The 27,702-nt window shown below is 36.4% G+C and overlaps 1 protein-coding gene across 1 annotated transcript in view; it reads right to left on the bottom strand.

Annotated features, from left to right (window-relative positions):
• LOC128226159 (uncharacterized) overlaps positions 1–27,702 on the bottom strand; it is a 45,052-nt gene that overhangs the window by 3,389 nt on the left and 13,961 nt on the right. The window contains exons 2-13 of the mRNA XM_052936054.1: positions 19,267–19,420; positions 13,897–14,142; positions 12,502–12,687; positions 7,857–7,921; positions 6,171–6,245; positions 5,590–5,669; positions 4,902–5,022; positions 2,777–2,868; positions 1,321–1,447; positions 900–1,013; positions 483–690; positions 96–160 (exon numbers count right to left, since the gene is read on the bottom strand). Coding sequence (XP_052792014.1) covers positions 96–160; positions 483–690; positions 900–1,013; positions 1,321–1,447; positions 2,777–2,868; positions 4,902–5,022; positions 5,590–5,669; positions 6,171–6,245; positions 7,857–7,921; positions 12,502–12,687; positions 13,897–14,142; positions 19,267–19,420 — 1,533 coding nt within the window. The remainder of the gene's footprint in view (positions 1–95; positions 161–482; positions 691–899; positions 1,014–1,320; positions 1,448–2,776; positions 2,869–4,901; positions 5,023–5,589; positions 5,670–6,170; positions 6,246–7,856; positions 7,922–12,501; positions 12,688–13,896; positions 14,143–19,266; positions 19,421–27,702) is intronic.

Below are 27,702 nucleotides of genomic sequence, written 5' to 3'. Positions count from 1 at the left end.
ATTATGATTAATACACGCTGATTTTATAACAGAGTCTTAATGATATAATATACGTTGAATATACTCTATTTAGGAAGATATTGTAATTTACTTACCGATGCGAAATTGTAAGACGTTTTCCGTCCGTCTGTAAAACTCGAAACAAGTGTATCGCATTGAACTGAAAATATCAGTATAGAAATACTGCATATATAAATACAAAAAAGATAAACAATGCCTGGTTTGATGCTATATACTATATTATTCGTATTATTATTAGTAAATACGTTAATTCTAAGGGTAAAACACTCATAATCGGTCAGGAAATTATGATTAAGCATTTTCATTAAGTTGATGAGACTTTTCGTACTGACCGTTATATTAAACAAACGTTATAGTCCATCGATTGCCAAACAGCTCATCATTCCTTATTTGATCATTTACTGATAAGCCCCTGCCTCTGAATAACTATACGAAGTACTTCCAAGCTGTAATTAATTTACCATCCGTTATTAAACAACGTGACAGTCTTGAAAAGCTTATGCGAGGTGAAAGAGCGCTCCTTGCAGGTAAAAGACCCCAGGCGCTCAAAGGCGACGGTCGTCTGGTTGACGCGCACCTGCTCCTTGTGGCGGACGTCCAAAAACAGCCAACTCCCCTGCACGCTTGAGGGAAACGGACATAGTATGTCCAACAGCTGAGACTGCTCCACTGAGAATTGATGAATACTTGTACTGTTACTATTACATGAATGTAATATTGCTAATGCATAGGTATACTTGTGTGACTTTGGCTAACAGAAGAACTGCGAGAAAATAGACCGTCAGCGAAGGTAAGTTAAAGGTAAGGAGAAGCAGACAGACATATCAATATTAAAAAGTATAGGCTTCACCGAATTTAAGTCACAAATATAAACTTACCACACTTGTCACAGGAGCGTTCACAGTGCATCGCATACTTCTCCTCCTTCTTACACTGACCGCGGGCCTTGACCGCCTCGCACCGCTCAATATCGTCGTCCACACACCGGTCAACTGGTAGGGAATATAATTCATGGTTAACGCACATCTTACATATTGCATCGTATTTTCCGTTAAAAAGGTTTCTTCGCCTCCTTAAACAACCACCACAAGCCCGATCCGCATCACCCTACATCCAGCTAATTTGGTACGGAACACAACTGATGCGTTTATAATTATTCCACATGCACCAGCCGATTTCCCCTGCGTATATTCAAACTCTAAAACAACACTCGACTTTACATGACTGTATACAGACCTGTCTTACATATAATGTGCTTGCTTGTTTTTATTAGATCATGAAAGCACCTGGTGTACTTACCAAGCGTCTGCATGTTCATCTCATGGTACTCGATGCCTGTAGGTGGTTTGCCGTCCTCCCGTAGCGGACACAGAACGCTAAAGTACACGAGCACCGTAAACTGCTCACCCACTTCGCGGGGAAATCGCTGTTTAAAAAAAGAGCTTGCGTCATTTGGCAAATAATTCGAGTAAGATGTTTTTCGGCACTTCAGTATCAAAGATTTGTTTGCCAAGATAAAAGCTTCCACAAGCCACATGAACAACGACAGAAGTCCATAAAATATGTTTTTGTGAAACACTGTCTATCAAACAGTCAATATAATGATTGGACGACCATTGTCATTTTGTTTTAAGGGCCTTCCACATTGCAAAAGTGGGTGGGGAAGACCAAAAAATAAATAAAACATTTCTAAAGTTCATATCTTATTTAGTTTAAAACTCAGAAGAACGATCTTTTTCGAGAGTAAAACATACATTCTTTGTGACATGTTTGGGGTAGTTAGAAGTTGACCATTTTTACGATTGACGATTTTATGAGATTTTGGATACAAAAATATTTATATATTTTTTTGGAAACCTTTTTTTTGTGTCAAAATGGCCCATACTACCTAATTAAAAATGTCTTTAGGGTTCTTGCTGATATCGTTTCAAATAAGAAAGATATTCAATAAAATAATGAAAAATAGTGAATTGAATTCATTTCCTGGTTACAAAAATGCAAATATCTTTCTTTAAATAGCTGCAATCACCACAAAGCCCAAAGACATTGTTGATTGTGTAGTACTTACAATTTTGACACAAAACCAAACTCATTCTGTATTAAGACATTTCTGGAAAAATATAAAAAAACTCTTTTAGATTGAAAATCTGATAGAGTCTTCTTTAGTAAAATTTGCTTAACTCCTAATTACAGCTTAACGCATGCTGCAACGGATGTATTAATTATGCTTGCTAAATATTGAACCTCAATACTCAATAACATTTCATCGTTTTAAATATATTTAGTTTGGTTATTTAAAACGACTTTTGCACTATGGAAACCCTTTAATGTATTTGCAGAGACAAAAAAAATATCGTCAAAATTGCTATACTTTATTTAGAAAACACGTTGTTTTAATGCACTCAACATGGCGACTGTTTATGGAGTTTCTGTGTAGAAAAACCAAAACAAGATGTTATGATTATTATGATTTAAACGAAATAAATAAGATTCGAGGTTTATGCCGAACAATTTTGGAGTATAAATGTTTTTAAAATAGGAAATGTAAAAACATATATATAGAAACAATGCCAAGAAAAGTACTCGTCATTTCAATTATTTGATAACCGACAGATAGGAATCCGCACAATTAATACTGCTTTTAAAAGCAATTAGTTTTAAGTATTTCAAAGCAAGCAAAAACAGGTAAAAGTGAATACGTGAGTATGCTTAAGCAGTATCCTTGTCAACAATGCAAACATATGTTATGTCTCACCAGGCAGTATTGTGGTACGCCATCATCTTCCCCGACGACGAGGAACTTGTATTTCTTCTCTTCCCAGCCCGCCCAGCAATGGAACCGAGACACTACGATTAACAAAGATAAATGTTCATGCTGGCATATTTATACAAGATAAGGTCTGCGACTTGTTGATTCAAGCTTACATTTCGAACCGTTTGAATATTCTGACTACCTCCTCGTGCTTAACGGTGATTTTTCTGACGGCGACCTGATTTACTTGTTTAACCCAGGAACAAAAAATTGCTTGGCAAATTTATCTGCTTACAAGCGCTCCATTAAAGTTCATTGCAAAACAATTTTAGTACCAGCATACTGTGTTCATGGTAACAAATATTGATTCTGTGAAGTATAATCATGAGAAAACTGTTCAGAAAGTAGAATTTCGAGACTAATTGATCGGATTAAGAACCGGTTTTCTCATGATCAGCTTACGGGTAATTTTTTACCAACCAATACGTAACCTTTCTGTAACAATAAGATGTTATTACATTATGCAACAAAAAGACGACCGTTATTTGATGCAACCGCATTTCTAACGTTATTAGGTGCAACAAAATACTACCGTTATTAGAAACAACACAACGACTTCCGTCATTAGAAACAACACAACGGCTACTGTTAAAAGATGCAACTAAAAGACAACCGTGATAGGATGCAATACATTACTACCGTTATTACAGGCAACGAAACGACTTCCGCTATTAGATACAACAAAACGACTACCGTAATTAGCTGCAATAAAATGCTACCGTTATTAGCTGCAACAAAAAGACTATCGTTATTAGCTGCAACAAAATGCTACTGTTATTAGCTGCAACAAAATACTACCGTTATTAGCTGCAACAAAATGCTACCGTTATTAGAGCTCTGCAACAAAATACTACCGTTATTAGCTGCAACAAAAAGACCATCGTTATAAGCTGCAACAAAAAGACTACCGTTATTAGCTGCAACAAAAAGACTACCGTTATTAGCTGCAACAAAATGCTACCGTTATCAGCTGCAACAAAAAGACTACCGTTATCAGCTGCAACAAAATACTAACGTTATCATCTGCAACAAAATACTACCGTTATTAGCTGCAACAAAAGACTACCGTTATCAGCTGCAACAAAATACTACCGTTATTAACTGCAACAAAATGCTACCGTTATCAGCTGCAACAAAATACTACCGTTATGAGCTGAAACAAAATGCTACCGTTATAAGCTGCAACAAAATACTACCGTTATTAGCTGCAACAAAATGCTACCGCTATTAGCTGCAACAAAATGCTACCGTTATCAGCTGCAACAAAATGCTAACGTTATCAGCTGCAACCAAATACTACCGTTATTAGCTGCAACAAAATGCTACGGTCATCAGCTGCAACAAGAAGACTACCGTTATTAGCTGCAACAAAAATACCACTGTTATTATATGCAACAAAAATACCACTGCTATTAGATGCAACAAAAAGACAATCGTTATAGGATGCGACAAAAAGACTACCGTAATTAGATGCAACAAAATTTCCACTGTCATGAGACGCAATAAAAAGACTACCGTAATAAGATGCAACAAAAATACCACTGTTATTAGATGCAACAAAAATACTACCGTAATTAGATGCAACAAAAATACCGCTGTTATTAGATGCGACAAAAAGACTACCATAATAAGATGCAACAAAAATACCACTGTTATTAGATGCGACAAAAAGACCACCGTAATTAGATGCAACAAAAATACCACCGTAATTAGATGAAACAAAATACCACTGTTATTAGATGCAACAAAAAGACTAGCGTTATGCGTCAGCAGGTACCGAGGACACGTGTAAAATGTCTGTTTTACGTCACACTAGTTTGTGAAGGCACATTAAAACTGTGTTACATTGTATCATTATTACCTAAGGCAACACCGAAAAACAATACAAAACCGTTATGAATTGATTTTGTGAGTGACATTATGCACATTCAGGAGGCCAACTGCAAATCTTTGTGAGTTAAGCCAGACGAACTCGCTGATGTGAGAGTGGTGTTTCGTAACTTTTTTAATGAAACACTGAAGTAAAATTGGAATTGGGTTGATTTCGCAACCGAAGTATTTTGCATACCTTCTGAATTGGAAGAGAAAGGGTTACACATGGTTCCCTGGGGAGCTATGAAGGTAAGCCCCTCTCCCTGGGCACAGTCAATCTCCAGGCGCGATTTTCGCCACTCACCATCACAGAAGTCCTAAAACAAAGAATACCATAACATTAAAAGTAAACGAAAATGATTCACTTATTCTAGGAGCGGATCAAGGATTGGACGTAAGAGGGGGCGTAACTAAGGGGCGTTAACCTTTTTACTTATGCACTCCGCCCCTTGAATCCGCTAGTGTTTTTTGAATGAAACTATAATGGTTAGCCTCTTCTTGTGAGTAGAGACATATAGTGGTTCATTTTCATTCCGCGATATTATTTGCCTTCTGCGTAGAAAATTTGTTGGTAAGCCATAAATCCGCAACACTATTTATTACAGACTAAAAATATCGCTCTTAATTATAACTCTACTCGGCGATTATTTTGTTATAGGTAAACGTGGTAATGGCTCCACATAGATGCAGCTAACTGTAGTTTCTATTTCAGACAGATAGTCAGATACAATAACTACAATACGTCGTAAACATTCATCAATCCTACCATTTTCCTGGTATCAATATTAAACAGTTTCATATGTAAAGAGTAGCAATTCTTTGACATTAGAATATACAAAGATTATTCAAGTAAAAGGGGGGGATTGAGAAGCTGTTTTGCGAACCTGACTGGTGAGTTTGTTGACAGTCCGGAAGCTGAATCCCCCGCTCACTGGACATGTAACCATCTGCTTTCGCCACGGCGCTGTGGACGGAGTTAGGATTAAGTTATGAAATATTCGTGTATAATTATTGCCTTAGTGCGTAATTTACATAGAAGCCGTTCGGTGAAAAGAAAATGAATCAACCATTTACTTGAATCATTAATAGCGAAAGCATCGGTTAGCGCAGTGGTTAGCGCACTCGCTAGTCACCAAGGCGACCGCTCGATTCGGGTTCGATTCCCAGCCTGGTCGCATCTGAGTTTGTTTTGTGGTCACCAAGCCGGACAAGTGGGTCCACAAGTGGTTACTCCGGTTTCCCCAACATCACAAGATCATACTCTCGCGCAACATCGTGCCAACGAGAGTGACTTAGTATATGTAAACATTACCTTCTTCGCAACCATTGTATAATAGCTACTGTTTAAAATAAACCATCAATACGGAAACTTTCCATTATAAGATAAATATGGTAATTTGTGAGATTTTATTATAACAGGGGCTGGCACAGTTACTCAAATCGTGACCTGTTCCCGTACACGTACCTATCCATGGCCATTCCTCGAGCACCATCTTGCGTTCATCACATAGGGCAGGGTCGTTTGTATCGTGCTTTGGGCCTGATAAAAAGGTTGTTACCTAATTATTGCACTCTCACAGATTGAACGTTTTATAACATTTTATGCGAAAATGCTTGTAAATCAATTGTATAAGACTGCTGACAAAAATACAGTTTTTTGTATTGAAGTTCAAAAATTGATGTTTTATTCATTTTTCTTAAACCGTTAGTAACGCTATTAGCAATAAATCATTAGGTTTGAACGGAAATATGAAAGTCTGCGATCTGATCTCTTGTCAGCAGTCTTTTATCACTGGTTTGCAGATATTTACGCAAACATTTGATTTGCTCATATTAAGACAAAAAAATAAAATAAAAGTTGTAAAAATGGTAAATCTGTGAGAGAACAGCTTTAAAGTTATAGTACTCTGACCAAAACAAGAGAAAACCACCAAAGTTAAGACAATTCAAGTCTTAACTACTTACATGTATATTATAAGTAATAGACTCGTCAACATTCTTTTAAGCATGTACAATGCTCGAGTGGGGACCTTTTATCACCAAACAAGATAATGTTAAGCCCAGGTCAGGTTATAATACCAATGTTTCAGAAACAAAGCGGTCTTAAATTTTCAAAGAAAATAAAAAAGCTGAAAGCTCTAGAAAGATACAGCTCTTTATTAGATCTGAAGAAAAATAATTGTCTAATAAACATGTCAACATTTGACATTTCATCCATATAGAGGGCTGGGAGTGCGCCTTTGATAAAATATCGGTCGACACAAAAGACCGATTTTCGTAAATTATTGTTTGTAAAACATAATATTTTCATGGTACTGTTCGCAGAATATTGATCAAATACGGTACTCTTAAATGGGCGCAACGGTCTTTAAATCACCGTTAAGAATATAGCTTTGTTTATCGCTTTTTACATAAAGAAATGACACAGGGGCCTAATAAAGGTATAAGTCAATCTTAGTCGTAGACTGAGCAAATCTGTGTGACGTATTTGTCGTTATTTTGCAACGTATTTGTGCATGTAAATCGAACTTATAGCCAGTACAAAAAAGGAACACTTAATAAAGGAAATATAGACGTGAATATGTTACCATTTGTGGCATTTATTGAGATTTCAGATATTTACGACTACGATCCATTAATGAAACGGCTCCCTGGTCTTTAGAAAACTGTTTCATTAATTTTATTGTATTGCATGCAACTGTTGATAATGTTTATATAGTAAAACAAGCACATACATAAATACAGAAACAAACAATTATTTATTATGAGCGTTATTCAGGACTTAAATAATAAATAATTATGCAAAAGGGATGCGTCATAAATTCTAAAAACATTATTGTTACTGCCCCCGCCCCCTACTTATGGTTTTGTTAAAGGTATCAAGCGGCACGATAAATTGTTGAAACTGTTTTGTAGATAAATATATGACGTTAATAAACATTGGTATGCAATAATATGATTTCATAATCAAATTTGGTCAATATGGCATATTTCAGTATTGTTTTTTGTCTTGAAAGCTACAAAGAGTTTAAGAATCTATTATCTATAATTAATTATAAAACGTACACCTGAACAAAATACAAATATTCTCTTAAATATAAAAAATAGAAAACTGCCCAGAGATCATTATAATCAGATGCGTATTTCGTACCTTCCAGGACTTGTATAACTGTTTCGCTTCTTTTCACAAACTGCATGCACACGAACGATGGCTGTCTGTTGGAACAAAAAACAACACTGTTATATAAGTGAGCCGTAGCCGCTTTCTGCAAGAAGAGAATAGGTCAAATTACCATACAACTAACGCCAACTTCGTCATTATATTGTCTCCTGCAGGTGCGTTTCAAAACAAATAAAATCATATGGAAAATAAAAAATCCCGGTACTGAGAGTACTGCTGGGAGGTAATTTGTCATTCATACAAAAGGACCATTTTAATATTGTTCTAAATGTGTATTTATTAATGTATGTCAAATCCTTGAATTTTGCTCTAAATGACGTTATTCACCGTAAATGAATGACTTGTGTAGTCTTTTTCAAATTTAATTGAGTAATTTTGTATTGCTTTACATACACGCACATGCACATGCACACGCATGCGCACATCTTGTCGTAGTATCCGGAGTTATCTCTTCTTTGTCATGAGGTAAATCCTGAATAGTTCGGATTTTTCCTTGTTTATTCGGAATATTTACAAAATAATGCAATTACATATTAATATTAAATAAACTAATTTAGCCTTGCATCAACATTTATACGCGTAACCTAGATATTTATTTTTAAGAATCCAGGTTACTATGTATTATCAGAGGATAGCACCATCCCTTTAGTATACTAGAACGTATGCGAATATTATCCGTATTCATTCACGATTTAATAGGTCATGATCCGATTTAGATAATAATACCGAGTAGCAGAAATTATACATTTAAACAACACAAGAAAAACGTAGATACATAGCACCGAGTCGGCGCACTTGCCAGATTGTAATTGGATACTAAGAATCAATTTAACAAATTAAAACTTTGGCAGACACACATTGCGATTACTAATGACAGTTATTAAGAGAATATGCATTTTAAGATGTGGACTATATAAGCTCACTTCGTAAGAATTTGGCCCAATCGGCTCACACAGAAAGGCACCTGAGTGAAGCGTCTGACTTCTTCATCAGTCTTAATAAGACAGTTAAGACTTTAACATCTAATTTATAGCCTACAACCTGGCAGGCCTGCAACGAGAAACCATGGAGCATGATATTGCCGTTGCCAAGCTCCAAGCACTTCGAATACATAGAAGACGAAGGAGGGTTTCTGTCTACTTTTCACGATTAACACATGCTTGATGAATTGTATCGAGCAAAGTTGTGGAACCATAGCAAGCAATCATGAATCATTCATGGGTACTTCTAACCCACGACCGCATATACGACGATTATCAACGATAACCCACGATCGCCTATAAGGCGATCATCAACGATAACACACGACCGCCTATACGATGATCCTAAGCGATAACACGACCGCCTATACGACGATCCTCAACGATAACCCACGACCGCCAATACGACGATCCTCAACGATAACCCACGACCGCCAATACGACGATCCTCAACGATAACCCACGACCGCCAATACGACGATCCTCAACGATAACCCACGACCGCCAATACGACGATCCTCAACGATAACCCACGATCGCCTGTATTACAATCATCAACGTTAACTCACGATCGCCTATAAGACGATCATCAACGATAACCCATGACCGCCTATACGGGGACGATCACCAATGATAACCCACGACTGCCTGTACTACAATCATCAACGTTAACTCACGATCGCCTAAAAGACGATCGTCAATGATAACCCACGACCACCTATACGACGATCATCAACGATAATCCACGACCGCCTATAAGACGACCATAAACGATAGCACACGGCCGCCTGTACGACAATCATCAACGATAACACACGACCGCCTATACGGGGACGATCACCAACAATAACCCCCGACCACCTGTACTAAAATCATCAACGTTAACTCACGACCGCCTATAAGACGATCAACAACGATAACCCACAACCGCCTATACGACGATCATCAACGATAACCCACGACCGCCTATACGACGATCATCACCGGTAACCCACGACAGCCTATTCGACGATCATCAACAAAAACGCACAACCGCCTAAACGATGGCCGTACAAATGTACTAATTAAGAATGCACTGCGGATGGAAACAAGTTGCTACAACACGGCAGCTTTATGCAGTTTCGACTATCGTGGAGATTCACGTTGCACCAGGGTGACCCACGACTCACCAAGATTTATGAAGGTGAGATACGTGAAGATTTACCACGATTTTTTTTAATCCATTGGCAATCAAACAAATCAATCGCAGCCAAAACCGTGATAATGAGAGCCAGGCCTGAATGAATGTTTTTTATCTAAAATAATCTTAGAAAAGTACTTAAATAATGATATTGAAATACAATCTACCAAAAGTGAAAAGAAATAAAGCAATGTTAATTTTCAGATTTGGTAAAGTAGTGCAGTTACGTCAGTTATTTGAATGAGAATGATGGGTCGCCATTCGTTGCTAATTGACTGAGTTGCACTGAAAGGAGGGCAGTATAAAACGCATGTATGAAGGGCAAATGCACAGGTTTCTGTATATTATTTTCACTTCACATGGCTTTTCATTGGCATGATGCAATCCATTCTGGGAATTGCTTTTGCAAGATGAGTTCTATTTCTAAGAAACTAGGCGTGTAATTAGTTCAAATTTCCCGCATAGAGGCACAAAAAGACGTATGACCTTTTATTTAAATCGGTACCAGACACTTTCGAAAACCAATTTTGTATTCAACACTGCTACTAACTTTAGTTTGCGAACTTTCAGTTTGATGTTTAAATGATTAGCAATACTTGAATAAGCATTATTGGTACCTCACAGTACTTCACTAATTAACTGAAATGTGATAACATAAATCTTCCAGAGTTTTATTAACATAAGATATCCTGCTTTGTTGAAAGTTATCGGCGATACATTGAAAACATAGCCGCGCAAATATCGCATATACGCTTAATAATTCATAACAGGTAAGCAAAAAACGCTTTTGTGACACTGATCGCGAGTGCTGATTTTGATGACGTATTACACATTTGCAGTACACAAAATTCCAACTCAGTGATCTCCCTTGACAAGCAGACATATACAGCAAAGGAAAATTTACTGTTGTCTTTTCCCTGAATGTGTCGTCTGCAGATTTAAATAAACTATTATATGTCAGAATAAAGTTTATTGTTCTATTGATTAAAAGAATAGTTTCATGTGTTCTTATGAAAAAGTAATGTATGGCACGTGTTCATTAAACATTTAACTAGAACTTACTTATATTGACTTTTGTAACTTTATTATATGGCATTGTTTCTTTATCGTATGGCATAGAATGCTAAATTTACCTAATTAAATAGTTTGGGAAAAAACAGGAAAACTTTTGAAAATGCGAGAAAAACATTAACCCACTTGCGAAAAATTGCATGTAGGAAAAAAAGTTTAAATTCGAGCCCTGTTAGCGTAATGTCCTGCAGAGGGCTCCTTAATATTGTTTATCACATATCCTGGGGCAGTTTTCACTTTCGCCCTCAGTCTGAGTTTCAGACTCAGACTCAGACTCAGAAAACTAAATTATTAAATATTATAAAATATCTGTAATGTAACTTATTTAGACTATAGATGTGAGCCAGATTGTAAAACAGATTCTTAGTACAGGTACAGCAAACGTAACCATCTTTGCTTTTATAATTACATTTTTGCAATACAATTCCCGTCGCGCTTTTCCGAATCTGAATGTCAAACCCAGACTCAAGACGTAGGTGATGGCGACGTCAAGCACGTTGAACACATAATTGAGACGCAAACACTCGATGGCGGAAGCTGTGTAGTTGCAGACGAGCTAGTTAAAGTTATTCCGTGCGACATTCGAAAACGATCAGCTCAGACGTATAGCCCAAAGGCAATATTCAAATAAACTCGAAAGAAGACTACTAGTCACTGTTTCACGACAGAAATATTTTATGCAAAGCATCGGATCCATACGTCAAGACAGTTGGATTAAATTGAGTTGTTTTAGGTACAAACTTAATTCAACTGACATTACATCAAAAACAGATGCGATCTTGGGCTAGAATAATTCTGACAGTAGAACAATATTCCAACCAACTGGCACCGGATTTTCAAACTGCATATTTAAAAAAAATATATTTTTCACTATTTTTTTACATATTCGGTATTATAATTTTTAATAAGGTATTATAAGATTTTTTTTTGATTTTTTACAAAAATGATTGAGTTTGAAAATCCGGTGCCAGTGTTCCAACCAGACTATCAACTACATTGTGAACTTAATGCTTAGCTTTGCACATGAAAATAACGTTTACAGCTGCTACTAAATAGCAATAAAACATAAACCAGCACCATCAGCGAACTGCCATACTTTTTTCTTGAATCGTTTAATAGGGAAAGGGTTATCATAGACGCAATTCTGTTACAAAATTAGCGGCCATAGTTTTAAAGTTTTCTGCTCCTTAGTGGCCCTTTGTAATAAATCGTTACGGATTTAACGGTTATTAGTCACCCATATTCTAGGAAGTTGTTTGAAGTGACACAGATGCACCTTGACGCTGAATGGGTCGTGGCAATTGCTCTCTCTCTCTGAGCAGTCAGATTTAGTTAAAGGATACACTATAAATGCACTAAAACAATTTGAAAGTCATTCACAAACCTTCCAGGGCCGTACTGTATAACTCGAAACCTGTTGTGTCGATCTTCGCTGAGACATGTTCGGTTATACAACAGATACTTTTCCGAACATGATCCGAAGAGTGCCGATATCGCCCGATGTGCCACTCGCTTTATCTTCCGGTCACATGACCATCGATTATTTTGGCGTTGGCTCCAAATCTGTGATCTTAAAAATAAATTTAACCTTTACTATAAGAAGCATTATTGCACAGGAAACAAGTTTGAAACCCGTTCTTTTAAATACTGTTATCGGCTGTCATTATATTGATAAAAACAGCCAGTCGTCCATTTTTAAAAGTAAAAGGATGTCGCTCATTAACGATTTCTTAAACTTCTCTTATTCAGGACAACATGTTCGACTTCTCTAGATTTAAACAACACCATTAATGTCACTTAGGATAATCCTTAATACATAAGGTATTTACCACAAGGCATTTGTAAACAAGATGGCTGCACAAAAAGAGGATTAATTTCACTGTGTTTATCTAACTTAAACAGTCAAAAATAATAAAATAATACACACGTGTCCCAATAACTTTACAGTATTGACAAAAAAAATCAGTCGGGGGCGGATGTGTTGTGTTGTTGGATGAAACATTTAAATTCCATAAACGTGATCAAAAACCAAAACCTGAGAGACTGGTTTTAATTATTAATAAATCGTCTAGATGAGAAAGATAAATTTGTCATGACATCACGCACAGGAATATGTAATCAAAATTTCAAAGAAAATCTTACTTTAACATATCATTTGTAACAAAGAAGGAGAAAATATTTCAATATCAATGATTGTATTAACTACAAGTGGTCCGACCAAGAAACTGATGCACATCTCGCGTCTAGCAAATTCTGGCCTGAGGGATTTGCAAGAGAGATAGAGAACCCAGCAACAAACTTTTATTATTTCAAATAAGTTAATACATACAAAATAAATACCAAAAGTTAATAATAATGTCCAAACGTAAAAAAATATCTTTGTTGATTTTGATAGTTTTGAATGTCCACATAATTTAATTCATATGAACGGATCACATTACGTTAGCACTATTCAAATATAATAACACTTATTTCCACAAATGGTTGAAGTGTTATCCTCACAGAAAAGATTAAAAAAATAGAAATGTTTTAGCACTGGTGAAACTTTTATAAAGACTTGTTTTCCTTTTAAAGAAACGTAAATTATGTAGTCATAATTATTCTAACAAAAACATAGATCTTAAATTTTACCAAACATACATATATTTATATATTTATGAACATACACATCCCTCAAACTGTATAAGTGATTGAAAAGGCAGCCTTACTAAGACTAAATGAGCACGTCGAAGCCAACAGTCTCCTTCCGGTGAACCAGTCTGCATATAGACGCTATCACTCGTGTGAAACGGCAATAGTCAGATTGGTCAACGACTTGCTGGACGGCATGGAGAAACAGGAAGTGACGGCATTGATTGCACTCGACCTCAGCGCCGCCTTCGATACTGTAGACCACGGCATCCTGCTTGATGTCCTCCACAAACAGTATGGCATTGCTGACTCGGCCTTGGCGTGGGTCGATTCGTATCTGCGTCCCAGAAGTTGCCGTGTGAGTGTCAACGCCGCCATGTCATCCTCGAGGTCACTGGAATGCAGTGTTCCTCAGGGAAGTTGCCTCGGCCCTTGGCTGTACCTCACTTATGCTGGCACACTGTTTGACGTCATTCCACCGTCAATTTCCGTGTACGGGTTTGCCGATGACCATATTGCCGGCAAGCGTTTCCGGCCTGCCTCGGAGCTTGAGGAGCACAGTGCCATACAAGAGCTTGAAGAGTGTGCGACCACAATAAATGAGTGGATGAACGCGAATAAACTTAAGATGAACACATCGAAGACAGAGTTTATTTTATTCGGACATAGTTCTCAACTAAATAAATGTTGCACAACTGAAATCAACATTGTAGGTGACAATATCCCGTCCGTGAAAGTTGTGCGATATTTGGGCGCTTACCTTGACCAGTTTCTAAATTTTAAAGAACATATTCGAATTAAGTGTAAAAGTGCTATGTTTAACTATCTGAGGATTAAAAGTATCCGTAAATATCTGACCGTAGACGCTACCAAAATTCTTGTTTTGTCGCTTGTCATCTCCCATCTCGATTATTGTAATGCATTACTTTACGGAATAGCCGATTGTGATTTATATAAATTGCAGCGTATACAAAATATGTGTGCGAAACTTGTTCTTCAGCGTGGAAAATATGACAGTGCTAAAGACGCGTTATTCGAGCTCAATTGGCTGCCAGTTAAAGCACGAATTCAATTTAAGATACTGTGTTTAATGTTTAATTGTTCAACCGGAAATGCCCCATCATATCTCACGGAACTATTGACCGTAAAAATGCATCGACGTGCCGGTTTGAGATCCTCTGCTACGTCGGAATTTATTTACGATGTCCCATTTAATAGGCGAAAAACATTCTCTGACCGGGGTTTCGCTACAGCAGGCCCAGTTCTTTGGAATAAACTGCCTGTACACGTCAAGAACTCGTCTTCCATAGAACAGTTCAAAAAGAATCTTAAAACTCACTTCTTTAGAGATTTTTATGCATTTTTCTAGTCATTGTTCATACTGTGGTTTTAATAGAAGATAGACTGATTGGACTTATCCGTGTTTCTGTTATTTGTTTTCTGTGATATTTATATGAATTTTTAGAATCCTGAGTTATTTTTTATTGTAATATATTGTAATTTAAAGTGTTTAAAGTCTTAAGTTGATTGTACTTTTATCATCTTAATCAAGCTCATGTATAATTTATTTTTATTTTTATTAATATAATTCAGCTGATTCGAGCCTCTGTTATTCGTGGCATCGATGTATAAATTTATTTTAGTCACAACGATCCATTTTTTAAAGCAGGTTATTTAAATTTTTAGAAGTAGTATGTATCGTGAATTGTTAATATTTTAATAATTCTCTTATTGTTTTATAGTTTTGCTACCTACGTTTGACATGTTTTATATGGTATATGTCTCAGTGTTTGATTTTGTTCTATAATTTGTGATTCTTATATTTTGTATTGTGTGTACAACGCCATTGAATATTTATATAGAAATAGGCGTTTAATGAAATAAATCAGTTTCAGTTTTTATAAGAACTTATTTTATTCGACATGGAATAAATAGAAAGTTCAAAACATTCTTAACAAATATTTACAAATACATGCTAGAAATATCATAGCTTTTCTCATGAATCTATGTCATCATCGTGGGCTGCATAACTAGCTTATTAAACGATGAAGAACTGAATATGGAACACATATACATGTAACACGGCAAACAGACGCGGGGAAGAAGCACCATCCAATATGGTCCATGGTTGACCTTTCCTTTGCGGTTACACAAATTTTTATTGATAAAGATAGTTTCATGCTTGTTTTGTCAGAGTTGTTTGTTTATTGCGATTGTCTCGTCTAGCGCCTGTTAGGTTGAAATTATAACCTTCATTTCTAGCCAATGGAATCATATATCGGCCTTCTTTTTTACGCTTAATCATAAGATATTGTAATGACCTAAACAGTCGGGGCAAAACTTCCTTAAAAGTAAGGGAAGATGTTGAAATACAACGAACACCGAGTCGAAAGTTTAACGGTTTATAGTGTATTCTTTAACTTTGAATCATGAATATCAAACACATGTGTAGTCAATAGATATCAGTTTAAGTTGCATGGGCTCTCTAGTTTTCTATATTTGTCAAACTATTAATTATCTTTTGTTAAAACAACTTGTTATAAATATTAAAGTAATGTCAAAGTACTAGACTAATAGATCAGATTTACGGGTGTTTTCTAACCCAAACGAGCTATTCGACATCAAAAACCAAGCTCAAACATACGAGGGTTACCATACCCAAAACGAGCTATCCGACTTCGAAGATCAAGCTGCTGATCCCGAAAGGAACGCTGTTTATATAGAGAACCAGATATGCCCACGTGATAAAAACTGACCAATGGCGGCTGGACCGGTCAAACGTCCAACCAATCACCGGAGGACCGGAGGGACGCTGACCAATCACCAAAGGACCGGAGGACCGCCCTGACAGAACAGAAGGACCGGTAGGGCGGTACTCACAGTGCCCGTCGGGCGGTCCGGCAGCCATGACAGTTTGTTTACAATATTAAAAATACAAATTTAAGAAATAAAATCAAGCAGTAGCGAAGTGGCTCAAAATATAAATGATTATTATAGGACAACTACATAAATAATGTTTATCTAATTACAATGATGTAACACATACAAACAGTTATACTTATCAGTTCAAATACATTCAACACGTATATGTAAGGTGGGTGGAGAACCCCCCCCCCCCCCCCCCCCCCCCCTTGTATGTACATAGCAACAGGAATTATATGATTGGATGGAATTTAAACAGACATGACCTAAGGTAAGTGCAACTTTATAAAACATATCATAGTCTTTAAATATCTTTCAGTAGTGTATATTAGTTCCACAGAAAGATGGCAAGTACATGTCCAGGTGAGTAACCTGCATAATGACAGGGTCATTACAATATGCAGTTCTTCAACTTAACATACATGTTTCTGCAGGCAAAGTACCAAATTATGACTGAAGTAGGTTTCAGTTATACGACTGGAAACTTAATAGTTCTTCACTATTCAGTCTGGTGCTTATTGGATGTCGGTAGGTGATTTCGTTTAATGTAGATTTAAGTCATTTTAGAAAATATTTATAACTCAAAGTAATAATATGTTCCGCCCATTTTAGTAAATATGACGATTATATAGCATTGTTGTTTGGAAAAGGCATTCGTGGTGTTCTCCTTCTGGGCTTGGTGTTCATAGAAAATTACACCTTTATACAGCTACTGGTCAGTTGGTGCTGCTGGCAAGTGTGCTAGCTTTCAGGTTGTCCATAATGTAACACATAGTGCCTAAACCATGCTAAGAACAATACAATGAAATAATAATGACATAGACTAGTGTTAGAATCCCGGACGATTTGCGATATATAATCAAATCCGTTCTGACCGATTATTTCGATTTACTATCGGACAATTGTCGTACGTTTATGTATAGAATGTGGTATCTTGTGACAGAACATAAGAAAAACACAAATATGTCAGCTGCATTAAATGACGAACGGTAAGTTTAACATTTTCACCATTTAACATATTATGTGTTAAAAAATGACCATCTATTTAATAAGTAATTCTTAAGACAAACATTTTGTTTCAAATCTCAGTTAATTAAAAAAAAACATAAAAAAGTAAAACCCAGCGAACTGTTATCTTGAGCATTTCGTTCAGTTTCAGTAAACAGTGCTGGTACAAACACATTTTCGATGACAATATATATATAAGCGAGTCCACCATGCTAGGATTTAACTCGATTTTTAGTTCAGCTAAACCAAACACGTGTTCACTAGATTTGGTTTACTTCAATAGCTAAGTACTTCCTAGGTAATATAGAATGTCGTTGATACTTAATCTTACAGCACTGGAGCTTAACTTAAATGCTATTGCCGTCAATGTATATCCGCCAATGTGCATTGAGAGTGGTCTCCATTGATTGCAAATATAATTTACCACATTAATGTCACAATGCATGACCGATATTTCGACCATTGTCTTTTGCGGCTTTTCCTAATCAGTAAATGTACACAGGCGATTCCTGAAAATACTATTAAACTGTTGAGGGATGGAATGGGCGAAGGGGCGTTGGCAATATTGCACTGCATGTTCTAGTCTTTCATGTGCCATATTGGAACTAATGATCAACGTTTTTATTACAAAAACAATATAATTATATTCTTAATATAGTAACACAATTTTGCAGGGATTCCGCGATTATTTGCATGACTCAGCGATTATCAGTTTTGCGGCCCGGGCCGTTTATCGATTACCATTTTGCGGCCCGTAGAACGTTCGCGCGTGAATTCAATTGTTGCCTTAAAATCAAATTTGGCGACTGTAAAATAATGTCCTAACTAAATAATCACAATGTATTGATCTGCTTGAACAAATCAATAAATAAAATCCTTAAGGGAGGCAACCGCGAACGCAGTTCAAGAAAATATGCTAATGTTTTATGACCAGTGTGGGCTATAAGGGCGGCATTTTTTTATTCAGCGTTATCATTCTATATACAAAAAAGGAATCAGAAAATTGAATTTACTTAAATTAAATTATTTAAATACAACAGTCGTTCTACTTGCTACGTATTCATGTTTATTGAATTGAATTGTGACATTTATGACATGAAAATACAGATGTTGACCAATGATTCGTACAGAAAAAATCGGATAGACGAGATGTGGAATTTTCAAGGTGATCAGTTGAAATTAAAATTGGAACATAAAAACGACAACAAAATGTTGCTTGCCTTTTTGGCCCACTCTCAAAAACTAAATTTAATTTGAGAGTGAGTTTACTCATCGTAGTCAAGCCAAAAGGAAATAAGAATGCACGACTGCATTGCAGGTAAACTTTTAAAGGAAGACTTTAAACTTACAAAATGAGAAAAACAAACATATGTACTAAAGAGGTTAATACACGGCGTAGCCGAGCCGTTGTGTGATAATTGTCTTTCGTGCTCAGAATTACTCTCGACTACGTCTCGGGTCATTACGAGTCACTCGGACCAATTATCATTCAACGACCGACTTCGCCGTCTAATAAAATAATAAGGCTGTGTAAGGTTTTATAAATTATACAACGTAGCGCATATTTCACAATTCCTAGATGCCTTACCTGTATACATATATCTCCTGCATCTCCCTGAGTTTTGGTTCATGTCGGAGGTTGAGCCACCATACCTTGGTGTGCCAGGCCATTGGTTCTCCAAACTCGTCCAGGGGGCTCTGGACATACTCCGGGAAATGACAGTCTGCCCCGCTACCGGACGCTGAAAAAATACAAGATGAAAAATCAAGTCGAGATTGTTGTTCGAGGGAAAATCCATCTAACGCCTTATTGTAGAAGTTCAGATTTTAGAGGTTTGCAGGCTTTCAAAGTCACGATACAATAATGACATCAACTGGATCTAGATAATTATATACTTGTACACAAATCCTGAATGGACGCATACACTTTAAGAGTTGTTCGCCGTATTCTTGCTAGTGAGTATTACTAAACTGCTGCCGGTATGTAACATTGTCTGATTTATTTTAGCACCTGTATTGTTTTATTCCCTATATTTGTTGTAGGCTGATCGGTAGTATTGTATTAACCTTAATTATAATAATAGAAATATACTTCGGATTTATTTGCAGGCTCTGTATCAAGACCTGACATAGTCTAAAAATTTAATCCTTATCCCCAATTATATAAGCGCCCATCAAAAATCCGTTTTTTGACAATTTTGTGAAATATAATTGAATACAATGTATACACCGACATAAGTAAGTATAGCGTTTTAATGTAATACATTTCACTGTTGAGGTACTGAGAACGATACAAAATAGTTTGACAACCGAACTGCAATTTGTGATGTTAAACTGTACTTTGTTTTTGCTCAAAGCTAAACATAACAATTCATATCGGATTAAAGGAAGGATTGTTTTCTCAATCAAAAATACGGTCAAATAATTCTTTTTAGGGGACATTCATTAATCCTCTGAGAAACCTGGAATTAGTTGTCAGCCTTCAAATGAATTTATTTAGACCTTCTATTCATTACTATGCAAACAAAGTTATGCAAACATTAACTATTCTCGATTCACTAAAATCGGGAAGGGCTGTCATCGAAGTTGTACGAGGTTTATCTGTCCTTACGCTATAACCCTAACACTTATCGATACATCGATTGAAGTGTCCGACTTCGGAATTATATTTACCGCAACATGCTCTCCGGGCCAGCATTTCATTTACTGTGACGTCATACATGAACAAACAAGGAAATAAAATGATGACAAAACTATAAGAAATGTAGAAACATATTTATAATATTCAGTGCAACAGGTGCCCGGTTAATTTAAATCTTAAAGTAAATGTTTCACAGAATTCGAACAGACTATTGGCCCATATCGCTTGCTGATGTGTCGTCCTCCGGAGGGATTGTACGTGTTAAACACACCCGATGTTGGTCTATAACATCTATATGTTGGTCTATTACATCTATAAAGGTACACTAATTCGAAAGGCCTATATTCATTTCAAAATATTCTCGCCTCATAATCATCTTTATGGGATTACTTTGCCATTTGTGTAGGCAAATTCTTCTAAACACAATGTCTTTCACTGTTAGTATACTATTTATAGAGGAAAACAATAATTCTGGTTAAATGAACTCAGCACAAAACCATTCCTATATGCTCAACTGCACCCAATGCCTGATCATCTTTGAAAGTTGACGCAAATCCGTCGACTGTTGTACGATCAGTTTCACACAGACGGTTTCGGGACGGACGGGACGTGCAGACAAGAGAAACTATAATTATTTACATGTTTATGGGCGCCTACAGATGATATGATATGCAAGGGAAGCATGATACAGCCTAAGTTGTTTTCTTATAAATGTTCATGCCAGGCTAAGCGGATTGTCTTAGACCATTTCTCGTCAGCAAGCACAGCTGATGTTGTCTTCCAAAACCACAAGCTACCACTTGAATCAATTTTAAGTTGGAAAGGTTAACTATCATTGCCTTTCAAGACTGCAAGGTCTTTTTCGTAACGTTTCGTTCTTTGCGGATAGGCATTGGCAATGTTAAACTTAAAACGCCCCATAATCTCTATTTGAAAGTTTTTGTAATTTCTGTAACAATGATTTGAAAATCCAAATAATTTCTTCGATTTCCCCTTGTTATGGGGTTACTATGATGATAGTGCTAACGAAAATGGCGATATGACAATAAATATGGTGATAGTGATGATGGTAAAATGTCCGAGAATGTACCGATGCATGTGCATTTCGAGTTTCGCTGACCGCTCCAAGGTTTAATAAATTGTGTAAATACATTTGACATTTCTGTAAAGTCTGTCATTGCTGCCTGCCTTTCGTGTAGTGTATGACAAGGGCCTTGTCATTGTGCTTCTTCATATAGTGTCTGTTAGTGTGCTCGTTACTGGGATTGTCCTTGTAGTTGTTACTTTTGAATTTCGTCGCTTCGAAATCACACCACATAAAAGCTGCAAATATAGTCACATTTAAACTGAATGTGTTTTGCATAGTTTTACTGTAAAAGTTTTTTTAAGTGCCCTTATTCTTTTATAGTTTTCATCAAAATTTGCAGAACAATTGCATTTAATGGCCTTGAAAGAGAAACAGTAAGAAATTACGTACTTCGAAAATAAGCATTTCGAGCAAACTGTTGATCTTGATAGGGCTTAACATGGGAAGCTTTTCCAATTGGAGGTTTTTATCATTTTAAACCCTTCGCATTAATTCCAAAATGTTTTATGTATATGCTGAGAAAAGTTTTAAATTTCAGTCAATTATTATTTACAATATATCATAAGAACATTCCGTATAGTTAATTTAAATATAGACATCACATCAGATGAAAGTGGTATGTTAAAATTCTTTGTTGCTAAAGGAACTATTCAATTAAGGTTTGTTCGCATTTCGGGAAAAGCAGATGTTACTGATACTACTTATAACCAACAATTAATTGAGTAGATCCATTGTAATGGGGATGACAGGTCAATTCGCTATTTGTGCCTAATCGGTTCTTTCTGAAAACATGAACGAGCTTAGAGGCGTTTACAATCTATCCCGGTAAACATTTTCGAACTTACAAGTAGATGGATACACCTGCCATTTGTATTGGATACACTTGTGTATATCATGAAGAGATGTGCGCAGGGTTCGCCCGCTCTGGATCTGTATCAGAGTCAATTCAAATTGGATCAGCTTACCATATTGGAAGTATTTCGAACTTGAAAGAAAATAAAATGTGATTATCAAAATGATGAATACCCCTTTTAAACCATGATTTTTATCGGAATATAGACGATTAGAACTAAAGAGACAATTCCAAGAGCAACCACAACTCAAGAATGTTTATGGTTTAGAAATGGTTAACACTTGATTGTTTCCGTCTATGTCTTAACATAGTCATTGTTTAAACAGTAATTATTGGAATATAAGCATTTTAAAATTATTATGTTGATGTGGCCAAATATCGTTTTCATTCTTTTATAATATGTGTCCGATTTAAAGATACCTCAAATCACATAATATTAGGTCTTTTTATTGCAGAGAAAACTGATATTATAATGTTATCAATGCGGAGTTTTCATATGGAACCGGTTTTTTGTCTGAGGTCAGCTTTATTGGTCTGAGCCCGAAGGGCTGACTGAGGGCAAATAATTCGACCAATATGAAATCACCTAAGTAATGAGTATTTTATTGATTAACTATTACGTATGCAACGACATATAAGTTAAAACAAACATTCTAAAACCACCCCTTAGTAATTATTGAAGGGTTTATTCCATTTTCATTAATTCTAGACTGATTTGTGTTGGTATTCAATATGCAACTTAAGTCAATCTTACGGTAATGCATCATTGACTTCATTCACACGTTTGGATAGTTATTAATAACAAGTAATCCGATTAGCTACATCGTTCGTAGATCAAGTTAAGACCAATATTGAATACCAGCCCTGTTTTTTGACATACATCCCTTATTATGACATTGTACATACTTATGGATTAAGCCAATTGTACTGTTAATCAAAGTATAAACATTATTCTACTCTTTTTTATTCGGACAGATTCTTCAAAAAGCGCGTCTAAGTGGGTAAGCGTGTTAAACGTTTCTTGCAAAACAACCTTGATAAACTATTGCTGTTTAAATCATTCCATCTAGTATTAATGTTAAGTTAAGACACAACTCATTTAAGTTTCTATTAACTTGACTGTTGGTGTCACTTTATAAATTACACTCAACAAGCGTCAAATTATGCCGGTGAAGATGCTGTTAATTTAATTTAGAAACGAGCATACACGACAACTTCTGTACAATTTTATCTGGCTTATAATTATGTACGTGAAGTTAGCGGCCTAGCGGCCTAGCGGCCTAGTGGCGTGAAGTTAGCGGCCTAGCGGCCTAGCGGCCTAGCGGCATGAAGTTAGCGGCCTAGCGGCCTAGCGGCGTGAAGTTAGCGGCCTGGCGGCCTAGCGGCCTAGCGGCGTGAAGTTGGCGGCCTAGCGGCATAGCGGCCTGGTGGCCTAATTCTATTTCCAAGCAATTGTTAATGCGTATTTTTTAAAACAATGATAAATCATGGTTTTTTATTCATATAGTTACATAGCGGCCTTAAATTGTTATATATTCAGAATATTTTTCTTTACCTTTTATTCTAAAACAATTTTAAATTCACTGTTTTATGCACAAATTATCACTCTGAAGCGTTTTTCAACTTTTTTTTCAAAAAGGTCGATCAAGCACTTCAGCGACATAGCGGCATAGCGGCGTGAAATTCGCGGCCTAGCGGCCTAGCGGCCTAAATTGAATCCAATTTCAAAGCATGTATACATGCATTTTCTTCTAAAACAATGCCATTTTAACTGTTTTATGCACAGATTAACACATTGAAGCGATTATCAACAGTTTTTTTCCAAAAACGTCGATAAAGCAGTCAGCTAATTCAAAGCAGTAAACATGCCTGTTCTTCTAAAACAATGATGTATTTACTGTTTTTATGCACAAATTATCACTCTGAAGCGTTTTTCATTTTTTTTCCAAAAAAGTCGATCGAACACTTCAGCGGCCTACCGGCCTAGCGGCGTGAAGTTAGCGGCCTGGCGGCCTAGCGGCCTAGCGGCCTAAAATGGTTTCCTATTTTAAAGCATGTATACATGCATTTTCTTCTAAAACAATGACATATTAACTGTTTGAATGCACAAATTAACACTTTGAAGCAATTAGCGATAATCAACATATTTTTTTCCAAAAAAGTCGATTGAGCAGTCAGCTATTTCAAAGCATTAAACATGCCTGATCTTCTTAATCAATGATATATTTACTGTTTATATGCACAAATTATCACTCTGAACCGTTTTTCAACTTTTTAAAAAAAAGTCGATCAAGCACTTCAGCGGCCTAGCGGCCTAGCGGCGTGAAGTTAGCGGCCTGGCGGCCTAGCGGCCTAGCGGCCTAAAATGGTTTCCTATTTCAAACCATGTATACATGCATTTTCTTCTAAAACAATGACATATTAACTGCATGAATGCACAAATTAATACTTTGAAGCTATTAGCGATAATCAACATTTTTTTTTCTCCAAAAAAGTCGATTAAGCAGTCAGCTATTTCAAAGCATTAAACATGCCTGAACTCGTGAATCCATGATATACTTACTGTTTATATGCACAAATTATCACTATGAAGCGTTTTTCAACTTTTTTTTCAAAAAAGTCGATCGAGCACCTCAGCGGCCTAGCGGCCTAGCGGCGTGAAGTTAGCGGCCTGGCGGCCTAGCGGCCTAGCGGCCTAAAATGGTTTCCTATTTCAAACCATGTATACATGCATTTTCTTCTAAAACAATGACATATTAACTGCATGAATGCACAAATTAACACTTTGAAGCTATTAGCGATAATCAACATTTTTTTTTCTCCAAAAAAGTCGATTAAGCAGTCAGCTATTTCAAAGCATGAAACATGCCTGAACTTCTGAATCCATAATATACTTACTGTTTATATGCACAAATTATCACTCTGAAGCGTTTTTCAACTTTTTTTCAAAAAAGTCGATCGAGCACCTCAGCGGCCTAGCGGCCTAGCGGCGTGAAGTTAGCGGCCTGGCTGCATAGCGCCCTAAAATGGTATCCTATTTCAAAGCATGTATACATGCATTTTCTTCTAAAACAATGACATATTAACTGTTTTTTATGCACAAATTAACACTTTGAAGCTATAAGCGATAATCAACATATTTTTTTCCAAAAAAGTCGATTAAGCAGTCAGCTATTTCAAAGCATTAAACATGCCTGATCTTCTGAATCAATGATATATTTACTGTTAATATGCACAAATTATCACTATGAAGCGTTTTTCAACTTTTTTTCAAAAAAGTCGATCGAGCACTTCAGCGGCCTAGCGGCCTAGCGGCGTGAAGTTAGCGGCCTGGCGGCCTAGCGGCCTAGCGGCCTAAAATGGTATCCTATTTCAAAGCATGTATACATGCATTTTCTTCTAAAACAATGACATATTAACTGTTTTTATGCACAAATTAACACTTTGAAGCTATTAGCGATTATCAACAGTTTTTTTCAAAAGCGTCGATAAAGCTGTCAGCTATTTTAAAGCATTAAACATGCCTGATCTTCTAAAACAATGATATATTAACTATATCATGAAATGACATATATAAACATATTATATGTTAACTTATCATTCTTTTTTTCAAAAAGTCGAACAAGCAGTCATCTTTTCAAAGCATGTGAACATGCCTATCCTTCTCAAAAATATGTTGATAATCGCCTCAGAATTATAATCTGTGCATAAAAACAGTTAACATATCATTTTTTAGAAGAAAATGCATGTATACATGCTTTGAAATAGGATAGCATTTTAGGCCGCCAGGCCGCTAGGCCGCTAACTTCACGCCGCTAGGCCGCTAGGCCGCTGAAGTGCTTGATCGCCTTTTTTAAAAAGTTGAAAAACGCTTCAGAGTGATAATTTGTGCATAAAAACAATAAATATAGCATTGTTTTAGAAGATCATGTATGTTTAATGCTTTAAAATAGCTGACTGCTTTATCGACGCTTTTGAAAAAAACTGTTGATAATCGCTAATAGCTTCAAAGTATTAATTTGTGCATAAAAACAGTTAATATGTCATTGTTTTAGAAGAAAATGCATGTATACATGCTTTGAAATAGGAAACCATTTAGGCCGCTATGCCGCCAGGCCGCCAGGCCGCTAACTTCACGCCGCTAGGCCGCTGAAGTGCTCGATCAACTTTTTTGAAAAAAATAAAAAACGCTTTAGAGTGATAATTTGTGCATAAAACAGTAAATACATCATTGTTTTAGAAGATCAGGCATGTTTAATGCTTTGAAAAAGCTGACTGCTTACTCGATGCTTTTAAAAAAAAAATGTTGATAATCGCTAATAGCTTCAAAGTGTTAATTTGTGCGTAAAAACAGCTAATATGTCATTGTTTTAGAAGAAAATGCATGTATACATGCTTTGAAATAGGATACCATTTTAGGCCGCTAGGCCGCCAGGCCGCTAACTTCACGCCGCTAGGCCGCTGAAGTGCTCGATCGACTGTTTTGAAAAAAAAGTTGAAAAACGGTTCAGAGTGATAATTTGTGCATATAAACAGTAAATATATCATTGATTAAGAAGATCAGGCATGTTTAATGCTTTGAAATAGCTGACTGCTTAATCGACTTTTTTGAAAAAAATATGTTGATTATCGCTAATAGCTTCAAAGTGTTAATTTGTGCATAAAAACAGTTAATATGTCATTGTTTTAGAAGAAAATGCATGTATACATGCTTTGAAATAGGAAACCATTTTAGGCCGCTAGGCCGCTAGGCCGCTAACTTCACGCCGCTAGGCCGCTAGGCCGCTGAAGTGCTCGATCGGCTTTTTTGGGGGAAAAATGAAAAACGCTTCAGAGTGATAATTTGTGCATAAAAACAGTAAACACATCATTGTTTTAGAAAAACAGGCATGTTAAATGCTTTGAAATAGCTGACAGCTTTATCGACGCTCTTAAAAAAAGACGGTTGATAATCGCTAATAGCTTAAAAGTGTTAATTTGTGCATAAAAACAGTTAATATGTCATTGTTTTAGAAGAAAATGCATGTATACATGCTTTGAAATAGGATACCATTTTAGGCCGCTAGGCCGCCAGGCCGCTAACTTCACGCCGCTAGGCCGCTAGGCCGCTGAGGTGCTCGATCGACCTTTTTGAAAAAAAAGTTGAAAAACGCTTCAGAGTAATAATTTGTGCATAAAACAGTTAATTTAAAACTGTTTTAGAATAAAAGGTAAAGAAAAATATTCTGAATAGATAACAATTTAAGGCCGCTATGTAACTATATAAATAAAAACCTTGATTTATCATTGTTTAAAAAAACGCATTAACAATTGCTTGGAAATAGAAACAATAATTAGGCCGCCAAGCCGCTAGGCCGCCAACTTCACGCCGCTAGGGCGCTAGGCCGCTAACTTCACGCCGCTAGGCCGCTAGGCCGCTAACTTCACGCCGCTAGGCCGCTAG

Source organism: Mya arenaria, chromosome 3 (assembly GCF_026914265.1).
Source record: "Mya arenaria isolate MELC-2E11 chromosome 3, ASM2691426v1".
Classification (NCBI taxonomy): domain Eukaryota; kingdom Metazoa; phylum Mollusca; class Bivalvia; order Myida; family Myidae; genus Mya; species Mya arenaria.
Note: the sequence above shows the minus strand (reverse complement) of the source record. Positions and strands in the feature narration are given on the sequence as shown.